The following is a 24,770-nucleotide window of genomic DNA, read 5'->3' as shown; positions in this document are numbered from 1 at the left end:
GTTCTCACTTAATGCAAATTTTCAATGCCAAACAGCCATCACACTGTATGTTCTCCCTTGAATGCAACTTTGACAATCAAACAGCTATATCACTTTGAGTTCTCACTTGAATGCAACATTGAACATCAAACTGCCCTATCACTTTGAGTTCTCACTTGAATGAAACTTTGACAATCAAACAGCGATATCACTTTGAGTTCTTATTTGAGCGCAACTTTGACAATCAAACAGCTATATCTCTTTGAGTTCTCACACGAATGCAACCTTGACCATCTAACAGCCAAATCACTTTCAGCTACATCACTTGAATGAAACTCTGATCATATAACAGCAAGAGAACTTTAAGTTCTAAGTAAAATGCAAACTTATCATCATACCGAGATTCAATACCAATTATTTGAGGGAGGGGAACAACACACACCTAGGAGAATTCTTGACCATTCTTGTCTGAATATTCATGGACAACCGGCATATTGTGATCGTAACCTGAAAGCAACCTAGTTCATCAAACAACCATCAAGATTCACAGGTAATGATTGCATGGTAAAAAGTGATTACCAAAAGATGTACAAAAGTGCAGCTGCATGATCTTGAAAGCATTATTGTCTTGATTTTTTTGTTGTTGTTGTAAGCAGAAATGCCAAGTTCAAAGACCAGCTATGCGTGAGATTTTCTGTGAATCTGAGTGAGATCACAGACATTGTGTACAATGTATATGGGGATAGGCTGTTATAGTTGCATGAGACAGAGACTTGAGGGGATGAACAAGAGTCCAAAATGCTTGAGTCTCACGCATAATGCGTGAGACATGGTAGCTCTGTGTAAGCGTGTTACCGTTTTCAGTCAACTTACTATTCAGTAGAAGCGTAACCTTGAACAAAGATTTCTCGAATAAAAATGATAAAAAGATATCAAAAGAAAATGACCAATGTGAAATGAATATATTAGTAAACTTTTGTTTAAAAATATACAAGTTGATTTGATAGCTTTAAATTAGAACCCGTTTGTCAAGAGTCTCAATGTATGGGTCAAACATAATAATCTTGCCTCTAATTGCCCTAGATCTGCTTGCGAGCCAGCATGGATCTCACATATACAAATAATTGAGATTGGGTGAACATATGCCTTAAATAGATTTACGTACATTACATTCCAATCCAACAGTGACTGATTAGTAACAGACACCATACAGCTCAGGTATAAATTCATTTTAATAGCTGTGGAATAATAGGTGTACTGCACATGTAAATACATATACATGTATGCCACTGAATGGTAGAAAAGGGAGAGAAGAGGGGGGGGGGGAAGGGTAATAGCTAAGGGGTCAGCAACATGCCCCCTTCTCTTCTACCGGTGGTTTTTCACCATCTAACTTGAAAGGGTCCCCATCCGGTTCCGTCTCCTCGTGGTTTATTGCTTTGTCGTTTGCTAGGATCTGCAGGGTTAGAAAAAAAAGACAATGGAATGAGAGAGATTAAAAGGGAAGAGAACGACAAAAGTAAAAGAGGTTTCTATCATCACAATAGAAAATCAATCTGAAAATCTATAATGAGAACTACTGTACTGCAATTCCTAAAAGATTCGCACAGGAACCGTCTAGTTCTAGAAAGCAATGGGTCGCATCATTTTCAAAATTTGAACAAAAACAGTGGCCCTTCACACAAAGCTTTGCAATCATCGTAGAACATTTTTTTACAATTGATTGCACTGACTACAATGTACCAATCAATCGCGAAAATCAAACGTACGATTAATCACAACCCTTTGTGTTATGGGACCCAGATGTAGAGATCTATAGAAAGTCAGAGTGAGCATGAGAGAGAAATAGAGAGTGAGAAGATGGGGGGGGGTAGACAATACAAAATTGAAAGCCGAGCATCAGATTGCAAAAGGAAAAATTTGCATTTTTTCCTAGATCTATACATAAATCGCATTATAACAATGGTCATGTGGCCATTCCCTCTTTCAGACATTTTTTTTGGTGCTCTTAATTGGTTCTCCTAAAAACAGTTGGAGAGTAATTTAAAAGAGGAAGTCATTAATGACACCATCAAGGTTTTGCTTCTATTGTTTCTGACAATGAAGAATCCAAGAAGATCTTTTCACCATTGTACTGTACCGCACAATAAGCACAAAATGTCTTCTCAATAACGCGTACCCTACTCAGTAACAATTGTTAATGAAAAATTTAGGTTTGCTTTTGAAAATTAAGATTAAAATCAGAAAAAAAAAATCAATTTAGTCAAAGAATAACAAATGAATAATAAATCTAAGCTTCAATTTCATTCAGGCACATGCAAGCAGCTTACGAAAAACGTGTTTGACTTCATATACATTCCATGAAATGCAATTTTCTCAGAATTTTAATAATGGTCGTTTCTGGGGAAGTTAGAGGTGAAGATCCTTGTGCATTGAAGAAGTTAATGACAGGATCAAATTCCCCTGGTTCCATTCCATTTGCCCCTAACTATCAAAAAAATCATTTCACAACTTCATGTCTTTTTATTTGGTGACAGTCTGGATTTATTCATGAGTAGGGTGTATATCTTCATGAATTTCTTTTCAACTCTTCCTGTGTATAAAATCCAGTCCATCACCAAGAAAAACAGAAAATGTGACATTAATAGATGAATTTCAAGGATTCCTGTGAATGGCTTCCTTGGGAAAATATATCTATATCATTATTAATACCATTATAATGCAATGGGGCCGAATAGATACCTTTCAGTAGTTACCCGGTGGATGTTTCATAAAGCTGTTCGTAAGATACGAATGACTTTACTCACGACTGGTGATCCTTTCTTGTGCTATGTGATATGATTTATGACCTAAGAACATGTTCCAGTCGTGCGTAAAGTCGTTTTAACTTTATGAACGGCTTTATAAAACACCCACCCATCTTACAGAGTTATGACTGATCCAATCAATCGTAACTTTATGAAAATCCATCAGTATCATAATTTTTTATACAGGAAATTGCAAAATGTCCTTTATAAACAAAGGAGAACAACCTATTTCAAGAAATCAATGAATTTATGGATATACATTTATATCTAAAAGAGTTCTTTGACATACATGCATTTTTCTATGTTGACGTTGATGGCTTTCCATAGTTGCGATTGATTGGATCGCATGCAATTCTTTGTAAGATGGGGCCCTGATTCGCGCTTGGTCTGGGGTCCGTTGCAGAAAGAGTTGCGTTTAAACGCAAGTCAAAAAATCAATCGCAAGTCCCAAATGCGCGCTGTTGATTGGTTGAAAATAAAGTTGCGCATGATTTTTAGAGTTGTGATTGATTGCAACTCTTTCTGCAACGGGCCCCTGGACCTGACCAAAATATTATGCTTCTCAGAGCAGCGCTGAATCAGCCTGAACTTACTTGATTAACGGTCTTAAGGAGTTGGGACTTAGCACGGAAAGGTGACCTACTGAAAATACTTAGCATAGTGCAGCAATTTGATTAAGAGGTAAGAGTTTTAAATGCTGCAATAAGCACCTTGAAAAAGTCAGAACCTCACCTTTCATATAAGAATCCTGACAAAGTAATGGAATACAGAAAAACATGTAGCACCTTTATGAGGGGATCCCGATTTAAGGGAGGACAAAGACTTTTTAACAAGTTGCCTCAGAATTGCACTTACACTGGTGACTAGAAACCTTGCAGCTTCATCAATGTTGATGTTGTCTTTGGCCGATGTCTCAAACCAGTTGATAAATCCTTTATCCTTGCAGTACTCGTCCATCTGACTGCTATTATTCACAAGGCCTTCTTTGGTTTGATCACACTGAAATTAAGCACAAAAGGTCAAGCAAAATTAGGATTAATTGATGCACATACTGTACATCCCATATTCTTGAAAGAGGTTTCAATTGTACCATGGTACAAAACCATGGATTATGCAGATTTCTTGTATAATCACACTTCATTCAAGAGTAACTTTAGTGCCCCTAGCCAAAAGCTCACATTTATGGTTGGATTTTTCTTTAGTGTACATGTACACAATGAAATAGGTTCTATTATGTACTTAAAATTTTATATGGTTTTGATCCATGGTACAATTGAAACTTCTTTTAGCATACAAGCCTTTGTAAAATAATCACTAAGTCACCAGCCTTTTACAAGGAAGTGCAGTATAGTCTATAAGTCAATCTTCCAAATAAAATATTTCATTATAGGTGTGGTTTATTATGGATCATTAGGTATCATATATTAAGCCTTGCACATCAACTGGAATAATCTCAGAAGTTGAGCATTTTCGACCAGAAAATGCAGAATGTGCTATTCACAAAATTTGTATAAAAAGGAACAGTTCTATGGAAAAGCCTCCCTGTGAATTGGTATGGAGTTCAGCAGGTTGAGAAAATACACTGTAAATACATTCAAAATCACAGGACAAGTCCACCCCAACAAAAGTTTATTAGAATTAAAACAAAGGAAAAATCCAACAAGCACAACACTGAAAATCTCATCAAAATCGGATGTAAAATGAGAAAGTTATGACATCTTAAAGTTTTGCTTAATTTCGCAAAACAGTTATACAGCACGCACATCCTGGTTGGTATGCAAATGAGGAGACTGATAACGTCATCCACTCACTGTTTCATTTGTATTTTTATCACATAAAATAGGGAATATCCTATTTTTCTCCTCATCAAGCGAAACAACTATTAAATCCTCCCTGACTATGTGGAATGAGCATTGTTAAATACTATATGATTCAGTCAAGTTGGTCCTTATTCTCAAATCTAAAATGAATTATTGTATAATTTCAACAATGAAAAAAATGAAATCCTGACATGCTAGGACACTAGATGTATGTACATGTATGCACTTTCTCCACTCTCTGGGGAGTACATGTACATGTATTTCTTTAAAAGTTTAAAAACTACATTGTTAGCCATATTCCAGAGGCTTTCACATCCTACAAGGTACCCATTTAACACCTGGGTGGAGAGTGGTAGTAAAAAAAGTGGATTAACATCAAAGGACGCTAGGCCTTGATGGGATTCGAACACACGATCTCCTGGTTACAAGTTCAGAGTCAAAACAGCCAAACCATTACGCCTCCCTCATCAACAGCCATGAGGCTCTCCTCACCTTATTAGCTAATAGAACAGCTGGAATGGTACTACCGTTGGGGAGTTGCACTTTTGAGTCTAAATCATGCTTCCACTTGGCTACGGCTTCAAACGTTGACACCCTGGTCACGTCAAAGACGATGAAAGCCCCTACAGCTTCTTTGTAGTATACTCTGGTCATGTTGCCGAACCTTTCTTGACCTGTAATGGGGGAAGTTATACAAAGACATAGAATTAATATTTAAAATTGATTGTAAGATTTTGTACACGATTCATTAAAAAAAAGCTATAAGAATGAACAATACATCATACCGGTTTGTTGGCTCCGTTGGTAGAGCATCCATCTCACAACCGGGAGGTTGGGAGTGTGAGCACCAGCCACGTCAGACCAAAAGACGTTAAAAGTTGGGAGTTGTTGCTACCCTGTTAATAGCGTTCAACAATTCAAGGGATGCAGCTAAGTCGATTTGATGCGGCACAGTGGCTGCTCGGCCCAAGATTTAATTTTAGAGTATTTCTATTTTAAGAGTTTATTTCATATAATTAAATTTGGATTTCATTTCCTATCACAGGAGCTCTGCAGAAAAAGTTGTTGTCAACTCAAAAAATAAAAAGCAAAGTTAATTTTCAAACAAAGAAATGTGTATACATGTATATATTAGGGACTTGCACTTGATATTCTTTAGTTGTGTTTAATGTGACTCATTCTACAATGAGCCCTGACTTGAACATGGGCAAATAAAAGGCATGTTCTCACCATGTACTAAGTCAGAAAAGGTTATAGTGCATGTTGACATATTAAGAATGGGTAAACATAGAAATTCAATATATTTCATACCTTGAAAGTTGATTTTCAGAGAAACATGTTTTAATCATATTTACCCTTGTATTAAAATGTTGACAGGGGGCCATCTTACATGTACAAGCATTGCTTTTTCAGTAAGCAACTTCACTTTATTCATTTTATTGGTACATATCAAAATCTGCTAACTTTTATGCAGTTTTTTTAATATTTTTTCAATTGAAATGATTATGAAATGCACTCTAAAGATTTGTGGAACATACATGTATACATGTATGTAAATAAATGTACCAGTATATGAACAGACATTATTAAGCAAACCCTTTTGTTCAATGGATAGGTACACTAAATATACCGTACATCTGAAGATCAGGTTCAAGCAATCACATGATCAGCTAGTTTGTTTATGAAAGAACAAATATAAATGATGTTATGGTATGTGCAGATTTTACGACTTTCACAAATGCGAAACATTTCCTTGGAATGGCATACACAGTGTACATGTACATGTTGATAGGGGTAGTCAAACTTTTGATTCCAACTAAACTTACATGTTATATTCATGTACCACATAATATGCATGATTCAGAAGTTCAGCTTGATAGACAATGATAAAGTGGATCATATCTTAATCTATCAACTCAAACTGATACATTTGATGGTTGAAGCCATTAAGCCATACTTGACTATTATGTGCTCAAAGTACTTTAAACCACTTCCCCTATGGCCTATGATATGTAAACAAACCTGCTCATACATGTGCACTGTACATGTACATGTAGTAGGCCCTAAGTTGTGCATACTAGTACAGAGTATATGATTTCCAATAACAAGTTTAAGCATCATAATACAAATACAATATGTGAACCTTCCTTGGCAAGCAGTGATCTTAATCATGTGATGTACACTTTCAAAACTTTCTACTTTCTATTTCCAAAGCCAAAACCAAATGGTGGAGTTCTAAGCAAAACAGCATCATTTAATTAACATATTGTATGTCAATGTTGGGAATGACACGTCTTGAAGAAGCTTCCTACTGCATAAAAAGGATGAAGGTTTGGGTTACATGCTCAAATCTCAGGTACGGTAGTAGACACATGTACTCTGCTAGCTTACATCCATACAACCCAAAGAAAATATGATTCCCAGGATCAGGGAAACTGTGGCCCTTAAAAGATATTTCTACTCTCTATTTTTGCATCTTCACAAAAGTGAAAATATACAAGATAATCCCCTTTATTATAATGTACTAGGCTAATAGCCGTGGATATTAAACTCTCCAATTTCTGAACTGGCAGAATAATGGGGAGGGAGAGGAATTGGACAACCAATTTGAACCCCCTACCCCCCCCCTCGGCCCAGGAATTCACCTACCATAAATCCACCATCATATCAAAGGCACATGACATTATGTCCTGCCAAATATGCAGAACATCAAACATACATGTAGATCTACAGACTCAATAAAGAATGGTGTCATGCTTGGCTCCCTATCACGAAATGATTGTATCGCGGGGGGGGCACTCGACCAAAAAAGTGGTGGGGGTGTGCCGCGGGCGAGACAAAAAACGGGGGCCTTGGAGCGGGCTTACTGTAAAAAGGAGGGTCCTCAGAACGGGCTTCGGAACGACAAATGTTTGTGAAAACTGGGATCCTTGGAACGGATCGCCAGCGTGTGAGTGCGTATGCATCCCTATGGAACGGTCATGCGTGCATGATGCAGCTAGCGCGGGCTCCGCCGGGGGAGCTCTGTGGCCGCTTTTCACCAAAATTGCAGCTCATTCAATGCGATCGGAGCAGCGTAACGAAAATATGCGAAGCTTTGGAGCGGATTTCTCTCTTCCTTTTTCTCGATAAGAAGAAAATGCTATACCTTGGAGCGGCTTTCTTTGTTCTTTTTCTCAACAAGGCAAAAATGCTATGCCTTGGAACGGAAATTTGAGTGTGAAAATGGGGGTCCCCTCCGCGGCACATACCCACTATGCATTATATACTGAGTGCCCCCCCGGGGATTGTATTCAGACCATACTTTTCAAACCAGACTTTTAATAAGAATGTTATACCGCCTTCATTCATTTCATTTTAGCATTCGTGAGATTCTCTCTTACCTGCTATATCCCATAGTTGTAATCTGATTAGTGTATCTGCATCCCAGTTAATCACTTTTAAGGCAAAGTCGACACCAATCTACAATGGTGAACAGAAGAAAAATAAATCATTAGGAAGAGTGAAAAACAAATCTGTAATGATGAAAAGAAGAAATATAAATCATTACAAAGAGTGAAAAAAAAAACAATCTGCAATGATAGAGAGAACGATGAGTAAAAAACAATTGAAGAGAAAGAGAGAAAGAGATACATGTACATGTAGATGAGAGAGGCAAAGGAAAGAGAGGGCAAATTTGGTGATAACCAGTTCATGGGGGACCAAGATATGACCCAATGAATACACAATTAACGCCACTGAAGTCAATGTGTAATTTGCCTGGCTCATAGCATTTAGCACCAGGCCAATAAAACATTGAATTTGATGGGACTAATTATGAATTCATAATCAATTTCCATAATGTGTTTGTCTTTTTAAGTTAAAGGTAAATGCTAGTTTTGGTAATGATATCAAAATAAGTTCATACATAATCCAATGAAATGACCACCAAAGTGTCTGTTTGTATAAATAAAACGCATGTGCCAAAGGATTCTGGAAGAAATTGTGTATTTGCTGAGAAATCAGCAAATAAGCACAGGATTCGGGTAGAGCGTCGGGCCCGACATTCTAAGCAGTAATTGTACATTGTCCCACGTGCGCTTATCTGTGTTGGGGGTCTTCGGTGTGAACATTTTTCAGCGTAGATTTCAAGATTTCACAAAGTTCAGTTAATGTAACAGTAACTGTACCAGATCTAGATCCTTGATGATATACTGACAATTAAGCCTTGTTTTACAGACTTTCTCATGAAATCAGTGTTAACTGCAATTACTGGAATTTTTCTTTAAAAGGGGTCAAAATTGCAGACCATGTACTTGAAACCATGCAAAAAAGGGAGTACTTTTATTGGGGAATGATCATGTGTTACATCTTTGAATACGAAGTGCCAACACTGGGGCTTAGATGCCAAAATATGATACATGTACCAAAAATGCTGACAAAATGCAAAAAATGAAAAAAAATTGTGAAGTCACACTTTGGAACCCTAGGGTAATAGCTGATCATTTTGATCTGGATCCTGGAATGAGATATTAATCATTTTAAAGGCAAAAAATTGATCCAAAACTGAGAACAAACCTTTGTCTTTGAAATCTCTAAGTTCATGCCAACATATGTGACTTAGCAATTACATGTAAAGCTCTTTGGAACCACATAAATGTGTTTAACTCTGTTTTATTATTTTATAATTAGTTCAAACAATTTGCAAATCCTGGTTTAACATAATGTTTTGAGTTTATACAGAAGGATGACTCATGCAGTCATTTATACTGTAATTACATGTACTATCTTTATTGTACTACCGATGTCACATACCCAGAAACAGTCAAAATGAAAATTTTAAATCAAATCAACACGTACAGGGGTTAAGCATTATCATCACAAGTTCCAGTTTAAATGGACTTTGGCTCTAGTTCAGGAACCAAATCAGAAATTGATCCCAGTCACTAAAATCAAGTGATACAGTTCGTTCACACAACTGAATGTGTATACATGTATTACAGCTGTAAACATAATATCGACAGGTACGTGTAGATAAAGGATTTTTCAAAATTTTGTCATTGGATGAAACTTGTAAACTGTAAACTGGCAGGCAATACCAAAGAACGGAAAAGGACATGGACACAGCAAAAACTGTGGTGTTAACCGGTGTACATACATAGAGGACCACACCAGTTATTTTACACCAGTGTTAAATTGGTGGTGTAAGTTTTACACCTATAGGTGTTATTACAACACCTTTTGTTGTTACATTTACACTCTTTGGTGTTATGTTTAATCTCTAGGACATGTAATTTTAACACCTCAAAATGTGGTCGTTAATGTTATCAGATTTTGATGAAATTTTCGGCATTTAGCTCAATGAATTCTACTCTATTTATCAAGCTATACATACTTTCAGCCCGGACCATCCCTTTCAGAATAAATGGCTAAAATAAAGTCCCAGTTTATCTCCATGTACATTCATGTCATGAATATATATTTTTTTTTGGGGGAGGAGGGGGGTTTATACTCAAGTTATTTCCAAAGTCATATTTAACTACATGTACATTCCTTAACAAAGACTTTTAATGTAATACATTCCCCACTGTACAAGTCTATTTGTAGGCACATACATACATATTCACTCAATTTGCATTAAAAAATACTTTTTGTTTTCCTTTGGTGTAAATGAACCTAGATTGATGTTGGTTTCTAACGAGGCATGTAATCAGCGTGGATGTACTTGAAGTATGATAGGAAATCATTACTAATTAAGCACTTGATCTTTGTCATATTATCAAATCACAGATTACTAACATATATTGACTTTGTGCACAAACATGCATTACAAGACAATCTGTTTTATAGTATTATCCTATTCATCAGTATAAAGGCAGTATTTGTGAAAATTTATGCATGAGTAAAGTAGTGAATGGTCACTGCTTGAGAGGTACATGTATGCTATGCATGTGTGATATAACCGTTTGCAATTTAATTGGCAGTTCCAAGAAGAAAAAATTACACTTTCAGCATTACGTAAGCATTACATTCCAAATGGTTATTAACAGAAAAACTTCCCTAGCTTATTCTTGGTTTGGGGAAACTTTTTATCATACAACCCTGGGAATATTACGATTCCTTCGGAAATCTGCACCATTTTGTTTTTACTAGTTGGTACAGGAACACTTTCAACGAAAGTCAGAGACAAATTGATAAAAAGAGAATGACTTGAAATCTGTAAGAAATTTTATTCCAAGAAGATCTATGCCATGTTCATATTCTGGGGTGTTAGTTATACAGACTCCTGTACTATGGAAATGAGAAAGAGAAATACATGTATAAGTACCAGTAATCAATATCGTACAATCATGGAGCTACTAACATAAAATGAAAAGAAAGACACGACATGGCAGAATGTCAAAACAAAAACAAAAAATAAATAAACCTGTGCTCTGGAATAATCCCCCCCAAAAAAAAAGCTTCCAAGAACCCTGAAATGAACTAAACAGATCCCCTGAAATTACCATACATGTATACATGTATGAAGGGTCCATTGTAAACTGTAAAAGTAAATGTATGCAGCAAATTTTGGTAGGTGAGCTCAGAAAGTATTCCGGGATTTAAAAAAAAATCTTTTGCCTGGTACATGATCGCACTAGGCTGACCATTTACAAGTATGGGGAATGGGCCTCCTTTATCCTTGAAAGACACTCCATTTAGTTCTTTTGCTGACGATTACTGCTGAGCATCTTACCCATTGACCACATTCACTGCTGAATTTGTGTTTTGTAATGCATGCGCGCAAATTATATCCCGTATTGTGATGTCCCACCTTCGTGTTAATCCTGTATTATGTTCGTCGACCAGCGCCATGCATCAATCAATGTGTTTTATATTTCATAGAGGTTAAAACCTCATTTTAAAGTTTAAACACCACCGCCTCCCTGTGATCTACAATGTAGCTTGTGAGTCTACTTGTCAGATTAATCCTCATTCTCCCTTGTGCTTCGGATGCATCGGTCATATGATTATTTCTTTCATTTTTATGTTCTCACTCACAGTATTAAAAGTGTGGTGGGTCAATACTGGGATTAGTAAGCTGTTTGACCCACAGGACCTTGCATGGCAATGATTGTTGGTGCTGCATGTAAAATGCACAAATTCTCATTAGTTCTTCAGGGACAATTCCCATTTCCCCAAGAGTTACAATTGATCCGATCAACCTCAAGTACACCTGTATATATGGAAATCAATCAATGTCATAATTTTTTCTCCAGGAAATTTGCACAATGTCCTTTGAAAACAAAGAGGAGCATTAGGAATTGTCAAGAAAACAGTGAATGTATGAATATACATCACATCTAGAAAATATTTGGAACAAACATGTATTTTAGATTTTGACATTGCTGGCTTTTCGTAGTTGTGGTTGATTAGATCATCATCGTCACTCTTTGGGCCCAGAGGGTTGAGTTGTTAAATGGGGGTGAATGGCAGTAATTTTGTTTCACCTGATTGCTAACATGTAGAAAGAATTCTAAATGAATGCTTGTAAGCAAGCAACCAGAGGACCATGGAAGCACAAGGTCTTATCCGAGGAACCTAGTGCTCAATGAGTTTAAATGATACCTTACTTGCAATAAGGAACCATAAGAAGGCAAACTTACTGTGGCTCTGTAGTGTTGTGAGAAGAACTGATGGACGTATCTCTTGATGACACTGGTTTTGCCGACTCCCAAGTCTCCTATGACCAGCACCTTATAAAGATGCTCTCTCTTCTCACCTGCTGCCGCCTGTACGGTGGAGGCAAAGAGATTTGCAAAAAGGGGAAAAAAAGAGAAAGAAATGAGGATCATATCCAGGAATATACTGTAGGCCTATAGTGGAGGTTGTTATTTCAAATACTCTCTGAGACACTCTCCTAAACAGACTCTGCCCGGTATGCTTGAAGAGGGCACAGGAATAACAAATTATAAGATCTCATTTTTAAATATTTTTAGGCTGCAGATGAGACAATATGTCAGGATCATTGGTTATTATGGGTTTACAATTTCATACCCACTCAGTAAGTTCCTCTTCCAAACCGTCCGAGTGAGAGGATGAGAGACTCGACATGATGGTGCATTTAGTATTGGTTTGTCGTAACTGTACCAGGTGATAAAAAGAATATTGATCATACGATGCATGTGACTGTAAAGAATTTTCTGGAAAAAACAGAGTGTGGGCGGATAATGAAAGTCAGGTGTAAACTGGGGATTTCGGAAAGAATACATGGATTCCTCTCCAATCGACTTTGAAACTTTCATATTTCAACTTTTTATATCATCATGTAAACATTTTGAGAACCATTAAAGAGGTACAGTGATGTGTCTTTAGCTATAACTTGTTATAAGATGCTATTTTAATACATGTAGATATATTCCCCCAAATTTCACATTAATATTGAATATCTTGTCAAACAGTAAATGTTATTTTCATCATGTTTCTAATATGTTCAGAAACATGTATATTTTTTGAAATGTGAAAACAAAAAAGTCTTCTTTCTTTTTTTCCTGCTTTTGATAGAGTTCTCGGCAGAGTTCTTAGGCGCTTAAAAAAAGGAACAACTATCAGCCATTGCCAGGACACAGCTTCTTTTTTTTTAGACACACTGTACAATTTCTTAACAGCCCTCTTCTGATTTCCTCGCAAATTTACATGTACATGTAGATCTGAATCTGAAGAATGCTTACTCACCTTAAACTCAGGTGAGATCTATTTAAAAAACTAGTCTGCGGTGTACTCCAGTGATTAACAAGTCCACAAAGAAAGACTCTATTGCATCATAATAATCTCTTGATTCAACACACATTTGTATGGTGTAAAGAGCTCACCAGTGGACAAGCCCAAGTAAAAGATTTGTAACATGAACAGGGTCAGTTGCCCAAAGGAACTGTACATTCACTATACATGTACATGTTATATTTGTACATGTATTTATACACCTTCACTTTGAAAAGTATATTCAGAAATAAGTCAAGGCAGTGATTGTGTCTCTTTGTACTGAAGCAGAACATTGAAGAGAAGGCCTGTATCTTCTACTGAGGGGTATACATTGTAATTCATACAAAACACAATGGAAGCGAAATATAGGATAGTAAAACATTGGAGAAGTACTGTAGTGATTCATAGAGATTTTCAGGGGCTCTTATTAATTTTCCAGAGCTCATTTGAGAAATTTTGAGCATTTTTTTTTTTCGTTTTTTTTTTTGGGGGGGGGGTGGGGGATTGCCCAAGGCCCCAGTGCATTTTTCCCCCTGCTGGACATCAAGAGAACATAGGATATGCACAATCTCAGAAATTCAAGGTTCTTCCTTTGAATTGGTTTGTCATTTACACACTGTGGGCTATACATGGCTGAAAAATACCTTTTTTGTCATTTTGAGATGGCAACAGTTTTTTTATTCCTTGCAATGTATCTCAACATGAAACGATAACAAGACAAAAGTGTGCTGGGCCAAAATTCAAAATGGCCGCCAAAACCCCCCAAAATCACAGTTTTGGCCACAACTTCTTTATTTGGTGGCATTTTTCTCTGTTTTTAATTTTGTGTCTATTCATTTGCTTTGGGGGGCAGGCAATTTGTTTTTCCTAAAATTCTTACTTTTAAAACATTTTTTGTAAAGTTAGAAGATGATTTTACCTAAATTTACAAATTTTAGGGGCTTTTTTGCCAAAGAGTAGGCTCCATCGTCATTTGGTTCCTGGATATTAGACAATACAAGTTTGACAATAGCAAGCAGCTTTATATAGCTTTAATTTCTCTTCTTTGGATCTTACAGATATTTGCAAAATATATCTTATCAAATTTTTAAAAAGTCATTTATCCATAGGGGCGATACGATATACATGTCCAATGTACTGTACATGTACATACTGCACTGCATACATGTACATGTATGTACTGTATGTTCATGCATTGACCAGCATGAAACTATAGAGTCATAGAAATTAGCTTCTGGGGTTTAGAATTAGATGCCTCATAAACTGAAGATATGAAATAGGGGGCAGAGAGAGATAAATATCACTAAATGGATTATAGTCAACCCCACATGATGGCATTTACACTGTACATGTAACTATTCTGGGCCCGGTCGCATTCAAGTTACCATTAAACTTTGAACATCCAATAGTAATTTGCAAGGAATCCTTGATTCTTATTGGCTGTTGATCAGCGTTACCATGGTAAGACCCTATAAACACGGGGTTAGACACCAAATTGACCAAAACCAGGTAAAAAAAGAAACCTCCAAATGAAGGAGATATGGATAAAAAAAAGTGATGTACATATGATGTTTATGTGCAATTTATATTACATCGGGTCACATGTACATCAGCTGACAAGCAATCAAATTCTCAATTCACAATCTAATTCTAAATGACAGGATAGTTTATATACATGTACAGGCCTTGTTATATGTTACGGTGGTCAATGCATGGAAAGATGGAGGTGGTGTGGCAGAGAGGTCTAAGTGCCTGACAGCCCTGACTCATTGAAGTCTGGGGTTCGATCCCCAGCCACAGCACCTATGCCCATCAGTAAAAATACATCAAACTGATATCAATACAAATTATGATAATTCTCTTCTTTTGTAAATTATAATTTGGCTCTGGCATCTTAAAAAATGGCTCTCAAAAATTGAGCAATGGCTTCCATAAATTATGGTGAGTATGTAGGCCTAGTGGGTTTTTTTCAGGGGGAGGGGCAATAAAAAAAGCACATAAAACACAGCAAAATAAACTCAGGTCTTATTTTATGTTTTTCTTTATTTTGGGGGACCAGTAAATTTTAGGTTGGGACCATTAAACAATTGAAAAACTGGGTATCTACTGGTCCGACATGAACAGGTTGGACCAGTAGTAACAAAGGGTTAGTGTGGAGCCCTGGCACACACATGAAAATGTCCTTTGATAATTAGAGGGTGGTAATGATAAGGAAGGAACACATTACCATTCAATGTCAGGTACATGTACTACAAGTGGGTCACTTTACATGTACATTGCTATCCTCCCCCCCCCCCTAATTTCCTGTAGTGTACAATGTAAGTTCCAAGGCTTAAGACTGTCAAATGTAACCTCCAGTATTATACCCAATATGGCAATATCCTGAAATAGTTAGCCATTTTATTATCAAAGGGTTAATATACAGTGTTCAATGTATTTAGCATACATGTACACACTTCTGTACGCATGTACACACTTCTGTACGCAGATACACATTGTACCCGAGAGCAACATCCTGATCACATTGGAAGATTTATCTTCCAGATGGAATGGGGGGGGGGGGGGAGGAGAAACAGAAGAGTACATGTATCTCATGATAATGAAGATAGTGATGCAGATTTTGGATGATTGACTTACTGATTGATTGACAGGGTTGGCAATTTTTTTTTATATGTACATAAAATCTGATTTATTTGATTTGATTTTTTTTCACTTTTAAGACTTTTTTTATTAACAAAAAATTCAAAACAATGTGCAAACACCTAAAATACAATCCTTCACCCAGACACAAACTTTGAAATCATACATTTCAATACTAATTCTTAGCCTTTTATTTCATAATTAAATCAAGTTAAACTAGAATTTACATATATAGAAAATAACAATTGACGTCATGAAGACGCTAACAATTTCTGCTGTTTCTGCATCCTCTAAAGTAGGGAGCTCCTACATGCACTGACTGGTTCAATCCAAATTGATGAACTGGCTTGGTACAAGCTAATGAACACTGCATAGTTGGTGTTCCTATGGAATGAGGATCAGTTTCTTTGGAAGAATTCCATGACTCTGAGACTCACTTTCTCCAAAGAGAAACTTTTTTTTCAAGGACTGAAGATCATGTTTGGTTAAAGAAAACTGCATTTATTTGTTGTTTATTTAAACATCCTTTGTTCTTTGAGCCATAGGCATACATGTAGTTGGAAATCTTTGACTGTTTGAAAGCATTGACTTGCGAAGCTCTAAGAAAACAAGGCAAAAGCAATTTTGTGTCTCGCCCACGTATAAAAATAACCAGAAATATCGTGATTCGCGAGGGCATGCAACAGAATTGTATCAAAACTTCATTGTAATATGACTGGGATGGAATAACACTTGCCTTAAGAGCCTTGCACGTAAACTTTAATGTTGACCTGAAAATGACCTTTGACCTTATCATGTGACCTCCGACTGCAGCATAACATGCAGGTCCCCCAAGTCAATCTACCATCCAAGTTTGGTTAAAAATCACCTCATGGCTGCGAAGTTAGGTAAGGTTGACCTGAAAATGACCTTTGACCTTATCGTGTGACCTCCGACTGCAGCATAACATGCAGGTCCCCCAAGTCTATCCACCATCCAAGTTTGGTTGAAAAGTGACTTACGGTTGCAGAGTTAGGTGTCATAAGAGAGTCTTGCATGTAAACTTTAACGTTGACCTGAAAATGACCTTTGACCTTACCATGTGACCTCCGACTGCAGCCAAATATGCAGGGGCCCGTTTCTCAACACCTGGACAAATTAGTCATATCTTTATCCACCAACCACGGAGTTAGTTCCAATCTTACTAAACCCGTTTCTCGAAAGGCTTCCTAACTAAAATACCTTGATATCGATATTATTGGTAAAAAGAGCAGACGAGATGTAGCCTTAGTCACAAAATAGCATAATTTTCAAAAAGAAAAATTATAACAAAATTGCAAATATTGTGATGAATTGGGAATTTCATCTTTTAAGAATAATAGCAATATTATGCACCATACATACTTAGACCATGAAGACTACATGTAGAGCATTCAATTGCTGAGAATATGGAATTATGAATAATTGATCTCGTGACTAAAAAATCACATGTGGACGTTGAGATGGGTACCCCCGGGATATCCAATTTTAATAGTTTACGAAAGTAAAACCATAACGGTTTTCGTTGTAAAATGATAATTATGCGGTATTTTACGATTCCAAACATCATCAAAATATAGTTTAACAATTTTCTTTTAAATCTCAGATACTGAAACTTACTATTTGACAAATTTTATGCATAAATTAGAGATAGAATTTATCAAAGTGTTAATAGGGGTCTGAAAACGACAAATACGAGTCCATTTATGGATGGCCTGACGTGGTAGAATCTTTATCAAATAAATTATTTTACTATTTCAAAATGAATGGTTTTATGGAGTATTACCAACAGTTTTTGTAGATTCTTTGTATTACAATGATCATAGAATGCATTATCCAACTTGTTTTTTGATGTAATTTCAACATCTTTGATTGATTACGTAAGATTATAATTTTCACATTTCTAGGCACTTTTGCATGTCATAGTCTACCCACGTGATGCCACTACGTCATTAAGAAAGAAGTTGTGACAGGTTCGGAGGTGTCATAAATATTTAGTGAGGTTGTTGTACCCGATCTTGGTAAAGAGGGCTTCGTGAAACGGTTAGCGGACAAGTAGCTCACTATCTCCGATTTAGTCAAGAGACGGTGTTGAGAAACGGGCCCCAGGTCCCCCAAGTCCATCCACCATCCAAGTTTGGTTGAAAAGTGACTTACGGTTGCAGAGTTAGGTGTCATAAGAGAGTCTTGCATGTAAACTTTAACGTTGACCTGAAAATGACCTTTGACCTTACCATGTGACCTCCAACTGCGGCATAACATGCAGGTCCCCCAAGTCCATCTACCATCCAAGTTTGGTTGAAAAGCACCTTACGGTTGTGGAGTTATGTGTCATTAGATTTGTGACGGACGGACGATGGACAACATTTGGATCCCTAAGTCTCGCCTTCACCTCTGGTGGGCGAGACAAAAATGTTGCAGGTTGATCTCAATGATTTCTTTTACAACAGACCAGAATGATATGGTAGTGTAGTGCCGGTATGATACGGTAGTGTAGTGCCGGTAGTATTAGGCAGTTCTTAGCAGTTTTGTTAAAATTGAGAAAATGAGTTCTACAGTAAAACATATTTACTGGGGGGGGGGGGTGGCCACTTACATAAGTGGATACCATGCGCGACCAAAAAAACATGTAAAAAGGATGTCTTTATCAAGATTGTGGTGATAAGGGTGTCAAAAACACAAAACTAATGAAAAGGGTATCTATTTCACTAGGAAAGCTATGTGTTTAGGGTAAAATTTGCGGGGATGATAAAACAAAATTAAAATGTTTTATAAATATGGATGTCCTTTTTGCCCCAACACTACGTGTTTAGAGTTAGATTTGTGCGAGGTGTGGAAGGTGGGCCGTACTAAACTAAATGGTAAAACCGCGGCGACGACCGACAGACCCGTTACATACTTGTTTAGGTGTTCATTTCTAGGAATATATAGGCCTACTTGCCAAGAGTATCGTTTTGTATCCAATACTTGTTAGGGTAGGGTAACTAGGGTTTCAGACGTCAATACTTGTTAGGGTGCTTTTTCAGAATATGGAAAATGTTTAGGGTACTTTTCACGCATGGTATCCACTCGTCAATGACAATGGAAGTGCCCCCCCCCCCCGGCATATAAAATAGGCGATATCTTAAAATGTCACATCTTTCTCATTTTACATCAATTTTGATGAAATTTACAGCATTATTCTAGATAAATTTCCATCTAATTTTCATTAATATTATTTGGGGGGTGGACTTCCTTTAAATTGCGGATTTAAGTTTTCACTTGTGACTTGTTTGTATGAATGTGAGGTGCAGGTGTCAAGTTTTTTTTTTTTTTTTACTCGATAGATATTTAACCAGCACTCATTTAATTTTGAGATCTTACCATTGCAACACTTGAGCTGTCTAGATACACAGAAACTCTCAGAATACCCAGATTACGTAAAAGGTCACTGATGTGTGTAGTCTACACGAGAAGAGAAGATACTCTGGTGTAGCTCTCCGAGCATGGACCGACCTCCCGTAACAAGTCGGGGGATCGGGACGTTCCTGGCCTGAGTTGAGCAGCACGTCTCAGTCTGATCTCCGATGTTTTGGCGTTTAGCCGTTGTCTCAGAAAATGGGCCTGTAGAAGAGGTCTTTCATCTTCCTCTGTTTTCCATGAACTGTTTTCAAAGTCAATATCCTTGTTTGATGTTGAAGCTAACAATGATAAATGAATTAATTACTCGCAACAGTAATTAACAGGAAAATCTTCGACGGTTTTTGTTGGATGCTACACCGGTACTCTCTCACGATCACCGAGTCGTGTCAGGTGACTGTTAAGCGTTGTTTATTTATCTACCGCCAGCTTGCGACAGAAGACAGACAATGTGCGATATCAAAATGTTTGATATTGCGGGCTGAAAATAATCATTTCTAAATACTAGTAGAGTAAAATTCACCAATCAAATTGCTAAAATCTCATCAAAATCTGATTAAAATTAACGGAGTTATTGAATTTTAAAGTTTAGCAATATTTTTTAACAATTTTATGCAAATCGTCATGAATATAGATGGGCTGAGGACTCACATTCACACTTTACTTTTCTTACATTATGTTACTAGTATTACATGAAATCATAATCATTTCATATTTTCATACATGTGTGTATAATGTCCTCCGTATCATGAAATAAGTTGCAGCAACGGATATCTCATGCACTAAATCAGTTTCCTCGAATTCAATTTGTTCTTGGATGACAAAATTTGAATAAACATAGTATGTACTAGTAATAAAATACAAAAGAATAAATGGGAATATGACATTATGATGCTCATTGAATAGTAATAAAGACATTCAAAGAATTGTTAAACCGGAATAATGCCGAACTGTTAAACCGAAATAAATGTATAAATGTCACAATTTCCTTATTCCTTTTCAAAATTTTATCAAATTTTCAATGTTGTGTAAGTCTTCTTTTTTTTTATCTGTTCCATTCATATTATTTTCAGCCTAGAATACCTGATAATGGGCTTCAACGAAACAAATTATGTACGTAATTTGTCATTCCGCCTAGGATTCTTAAGAATTTACATTTTGCCATGATTTTACTTTACATTGATAATTGTTGTACATCTTGGGGGAGCCTGTGCAAAACCAACAAAAATGAAATACAAAAACTGCAGAATAAGTATGCCCGAATAATTTTGAATACGGACTATCTTACTCCCCAACATGAATTGCTGTCTACACTCAAATGGCAAACAGTGGAGGAACGTACTAAATATCAAATTTGTGTTCTTGCTTTCAAAATACAAAACGACTTTAACCCCAGTCTATTTGGGACCACTTATCTGCAAACGTAACATGATATTCTGAACTATGTCCCCTTCAAATACCCTGCCAGGGAAATATTATAAAAGAAAATATTTTGAATATGTTGCTGCCGTCATATTTAATTCTCTCCCTTGTAATATACAAAAATTCACGTCCCTCCATGCATTCTAAAAACACTGTAAATCATTAAAATTCTAACTGTCATACCTGATGTAATTACACTGAATGTAAATGTAATGATTCCATGAATAATTGTTGATTTCACTATTAATGTATTATGTGTTTACTATATTGTTACATAAATTGCTTTGCTATATGATGTTGAATTATTTTGTTAAACTACAGGGTGCCTTTGGAAAGCAGTTTTGCATAACTCAACAGACCTACCCTGCAGTATGAAATAAAGAAAACCAATAAATATAAATAAATAAATAAATTTACAATTTGTATCTCGCCATTTTCCAATTAACTTACTTTCAAAAAGTAAGGATAGTAGAAGTTTATAATCATTTTAGATATATGGTTTTGTAAAAGAATGGAAACAATTTACAATACTATTTATCATTATTATTATTTCAGATTAAATTCTCCAATATTTTAACTTTAGATTTAAGCAATAAACAATGGGAAAATCAAAATATTGTTGTTAAAATACATTCTCTTATTTTAGTTGAACAATTTACCTGCTTAGATCACAAAGCATTTTTACTAGGTTGGATATAATTATAAGGGTGAGAATGATGACTGAGAACACTTTAATGACATCAATTCAAATTTTTACTAGAAATTTTGACAATCAGCATATGCCTATATCACTGACGGTTCACTAACAAGTGGAATGCCTTTGGCCGTCTCACCTGCATTACGCGATTCAACATAGCAGCAGTGCTGACTTTGAAAACTACTATGACTCGCACAAGATGTTCAGTGATACTTGGTTACTCTTATTTCCACGTTTTATGAACTAGACCAATACACTTACAGAGATAGGATGGTAATTCAACAAATACCCCCAATGTTGCCAAAATTCATTGACCTCACATGACCTTTGACCTTGATAATGTGACCTGAAACTTGCACAGGATATTCAGTGATACTTGATTACTCTTATGTCCAAGTTTCAAAAGTCAGATCAATAAACTTGCAAAGTTATGATAGTAATTCAACAGATACCCCCATTATGGCCAAAGTTCATTGACCTTTGACCTTGGTCATGTGACCTAAAATGCGCACAGGATGTTCAGTGATACTTGATTACTCTTATGTCCAAGTTTTATGAACTAGACCAACATACTTTCAAAGTTATGATGGTAATTCAACAAATACCCCCAGTTCGGCCAAAGTTTATTGACCCTAAATGACCTTTGACCTTGATCATGTGACCTGAAACTTGAACAGGATGTTGAGTGATACTTGATTACTATTATGTCCAAGTTTCATGAATCAGATCCAAAAACTTTTAAAGTTTTGATTGTAATTCAATAGATACCCCCAAATCGGCCAAAGTTCATTGACCCTAAATGACCTTTGACCTTGGTCATGTGACGTGAAACTCATGCAGGATGTTTGGTGATACTTGATCAACCTTATGTCCAAGTTTATTGACCTAGGTCTATATATTTCCTAAGTTATGATGACATTTCAAAAACTTAACCCCAGGTTAAGATTTTGATGTTGATTCCCCCAACATGGTCTAAGTTCATTGACCCTAAATGACCTTTGACCTTGGTCATGTGACATGAAACTCTAATAGGATGTTCAGTAATACTTGATCAACCTGTTGGCCAAGTTTCATGAACTAGGTCTATATACTTTCTAAGTTATGATGTCATTTCATAAACTTAACCTCAAGTTAAGATTTGATGTTGACGCCGCCGCCGCCGCGGTCGCCGTCGGAAAAGCGGCGCTTATAGTCTCACTCTGCTATGCAGGTGAGACAAAAATGATGTAGGCCACTTTATGCCATTTTTCTTCTTTCTCTGTTTATTTATCACATTTTATTTGTCATGACGGTTAAAAGTTTACTTTTGCATATTTAGATATTTTAGTATTTCCTTTAAATAAGCCAATCTTGCTGATCAAGCAGTTTTCATAACATCCCACCAGGCTATATAATCCTGTAATTTAGCTCAGCCCTAAGACATATATTTTTTATCATCTTAGAGAGCAATAAAGTTTATTGCAGCACTTACAGATATTGCAACCATGACCTTTCTTACTTTAAGTGAAGACCAATAATCAATTCAATTCAAATAAACATGATTTTCTCGGGAAAGCCCCGCGCCCCTGCTTTTCCCCTCAGTGAAAGGGGTAGGTCCAATCTTCTTCGGCCAAGATTATTTTGAACACCCTTTTTTCTTTTTGTTATAGTTTGTCGATGTACGTACCATTTCGGTCTAATTATCATTTAGCCCAATTACCAGTTTTAGGCCAATTAGGCTGTATAGGCCCTACGCATTCCGCACTATCCACTTGGTCTAAAATAATAATTATGATAATAATAATAATAATAATCAATAATAATGATAATAACAATAATGATAATAATAATGAAAATAATAATAATAATAATGATAATGATGATGATAATAAAAAATAATAATAATAACAATAATAGGCATTTGTAAAGCTTCATCTATCTAGAGACTATCTATTCCGAGCCGGCGTCCTTTATTAGCCTTTCAGCGCTCGTGCGTTCAATGAATTAATCATGCCGGGTTCCATTTACCTCACCTGGGACGAGTGCATGGATAAATTTCTTGCTAAAGGAAAACACGCCATGGCTTGGGTTTGAACCCACAACCCTCAGTTTGAAAGGCGAGAGTCAGAACCACTCGACCACTCGGACGCGCCACAACATCGATTTTACTTAAAACTTGAATTGAACAAAGCCAAGCATAAGGAAAAGACGAAGCCAAAATTATAGACCAACTGGGTATGCATGAGGCTAAATGAAGGCCATGTGCATGGATGCTAGCCAAGTGGTATACTATAACAGTCGAGAATCAGACCAAATTGATCGTAGACCGATCGAATGGGGTTTCGTCAGTAGACCAACTGCTATAGACTAGACCAAGACAGTAACTACACCAATTACCCCATCCCAAACCCTTTAATCTCCAACTGATTCTTACCATTCGCCGATGTGAGAATTCACAGGTCATATTGTCCAATTTAATGGTCTCATCTCATTTTTAAGGAGGGTTTATTCCGAATGTTTGAATACTCCAAATGTCAGTTAATAAGTATATCGATTATTCCGAAAATGATATGAGATTTGATATTCTTATATGAGATTTGATATTCTTAAAGTTCATTCACCCACTATTCCGAAGTTTCGATGGTCTGAAAATTTGAAATTCTTATTCGTATAGGTAGAACGTTTGAATCTTCGAATATCATTTCATTTTCGAATTAAAAAAAACATGCGGATGTAGAATGCCGTAAATGTTCAGATTATAACCATCCATCTTAATTTTTTAGACAAACGAGCATCTTAATCGAATAGGCAAATGTATTTCGAAATAACGATATTCAGCAATAAGAACGTCATCCTTTATTCGAATACTATTCAGACACATTGTCATCAGTAACGTATAATGAGCAATTTTAATATTTGATTTTGACCTGATATTCAGGATGTTCAGTATATTATATCATCTTTTACCTTTTCCCTTTCCCCTTCTATCTTTTTCTCCCTATATTTTTTCTTTCTTGGTCGTGAAAACTTATTGGGGTCCACGCCTCAACCCCCCTCCATTTACGCGAGTAATTGCCATATTGGGGCCACAGTAGCCCCTTTTAACAGAGGCGTCGATCCTGGGGGGGCAGGGGGGCGATCGCTCCACCAATGAAAATATTGGGGGCAGACATATCATTTTGCCCCCCCCCCCCATAATTGCGGATATGCATTAAAAAAACAAGATTGTAATGTTCAGCAAGCGAGATGGTGATACACAACTCGTTCTTTATTTAAAATCGTGCTCAA

General features: G+C 36.4%; 1 protein-coding gene across 1 annotated transcript; it reads right to left on the bottom strand.

The window, feature by feature from the left end:
• Positions 1–1,260: 1,260 nt before the first annotated feature.
• Positions 1,261–19,776, bottom strand: LOC121420446 (ras-related protein Rab-32-like). Its single transcript, XM_041615089.1, has 6 exons — positions 19,349–19,776; positions 12,232–12,357; positions 7,990–8,068; positions 5,099–5,280; positions 3,642–3,785; positions 1,261–1,435 (listed from the first exon to the last, which is right to left on the bottom strand). The coding sequence occupies exons 1-6, from the start codon at positions 19,349–19,351 to the stop codon at positions 1,325–1,327; spliced, it is 645 nt and encodes a 214-aa protein (XP_041471023.1). The 5' UTR covers positions 19,352–19,776; the 3' UTR covers positions 1,261–1,324.
• Between the last annotated feature and the right edge of the window lie 4,994 nt (positions 19,777–24,770).

Source organism: Lytechinus variegatus, chromosome 1, assembly GCF_018143015.1.
Source record: "Lytechinus variegatus isolate NC3 chromosome 1, Lvar_3.0, whole genome shotgun sequence".
Classification (NCBI taxonomy): domain Eukaryota; kingdom Metazoa; phylum Echinodermata; class Echinoidea; order Temnopleuroida; family Toxopneustidae; genus Lytechinus; species Lytechinus variegatus.
The sequence above is the reverse complement of the archived record's forward strand: the minus strand, read 5'-3'. Positions and strand labels throughout refer to the sequence as shown.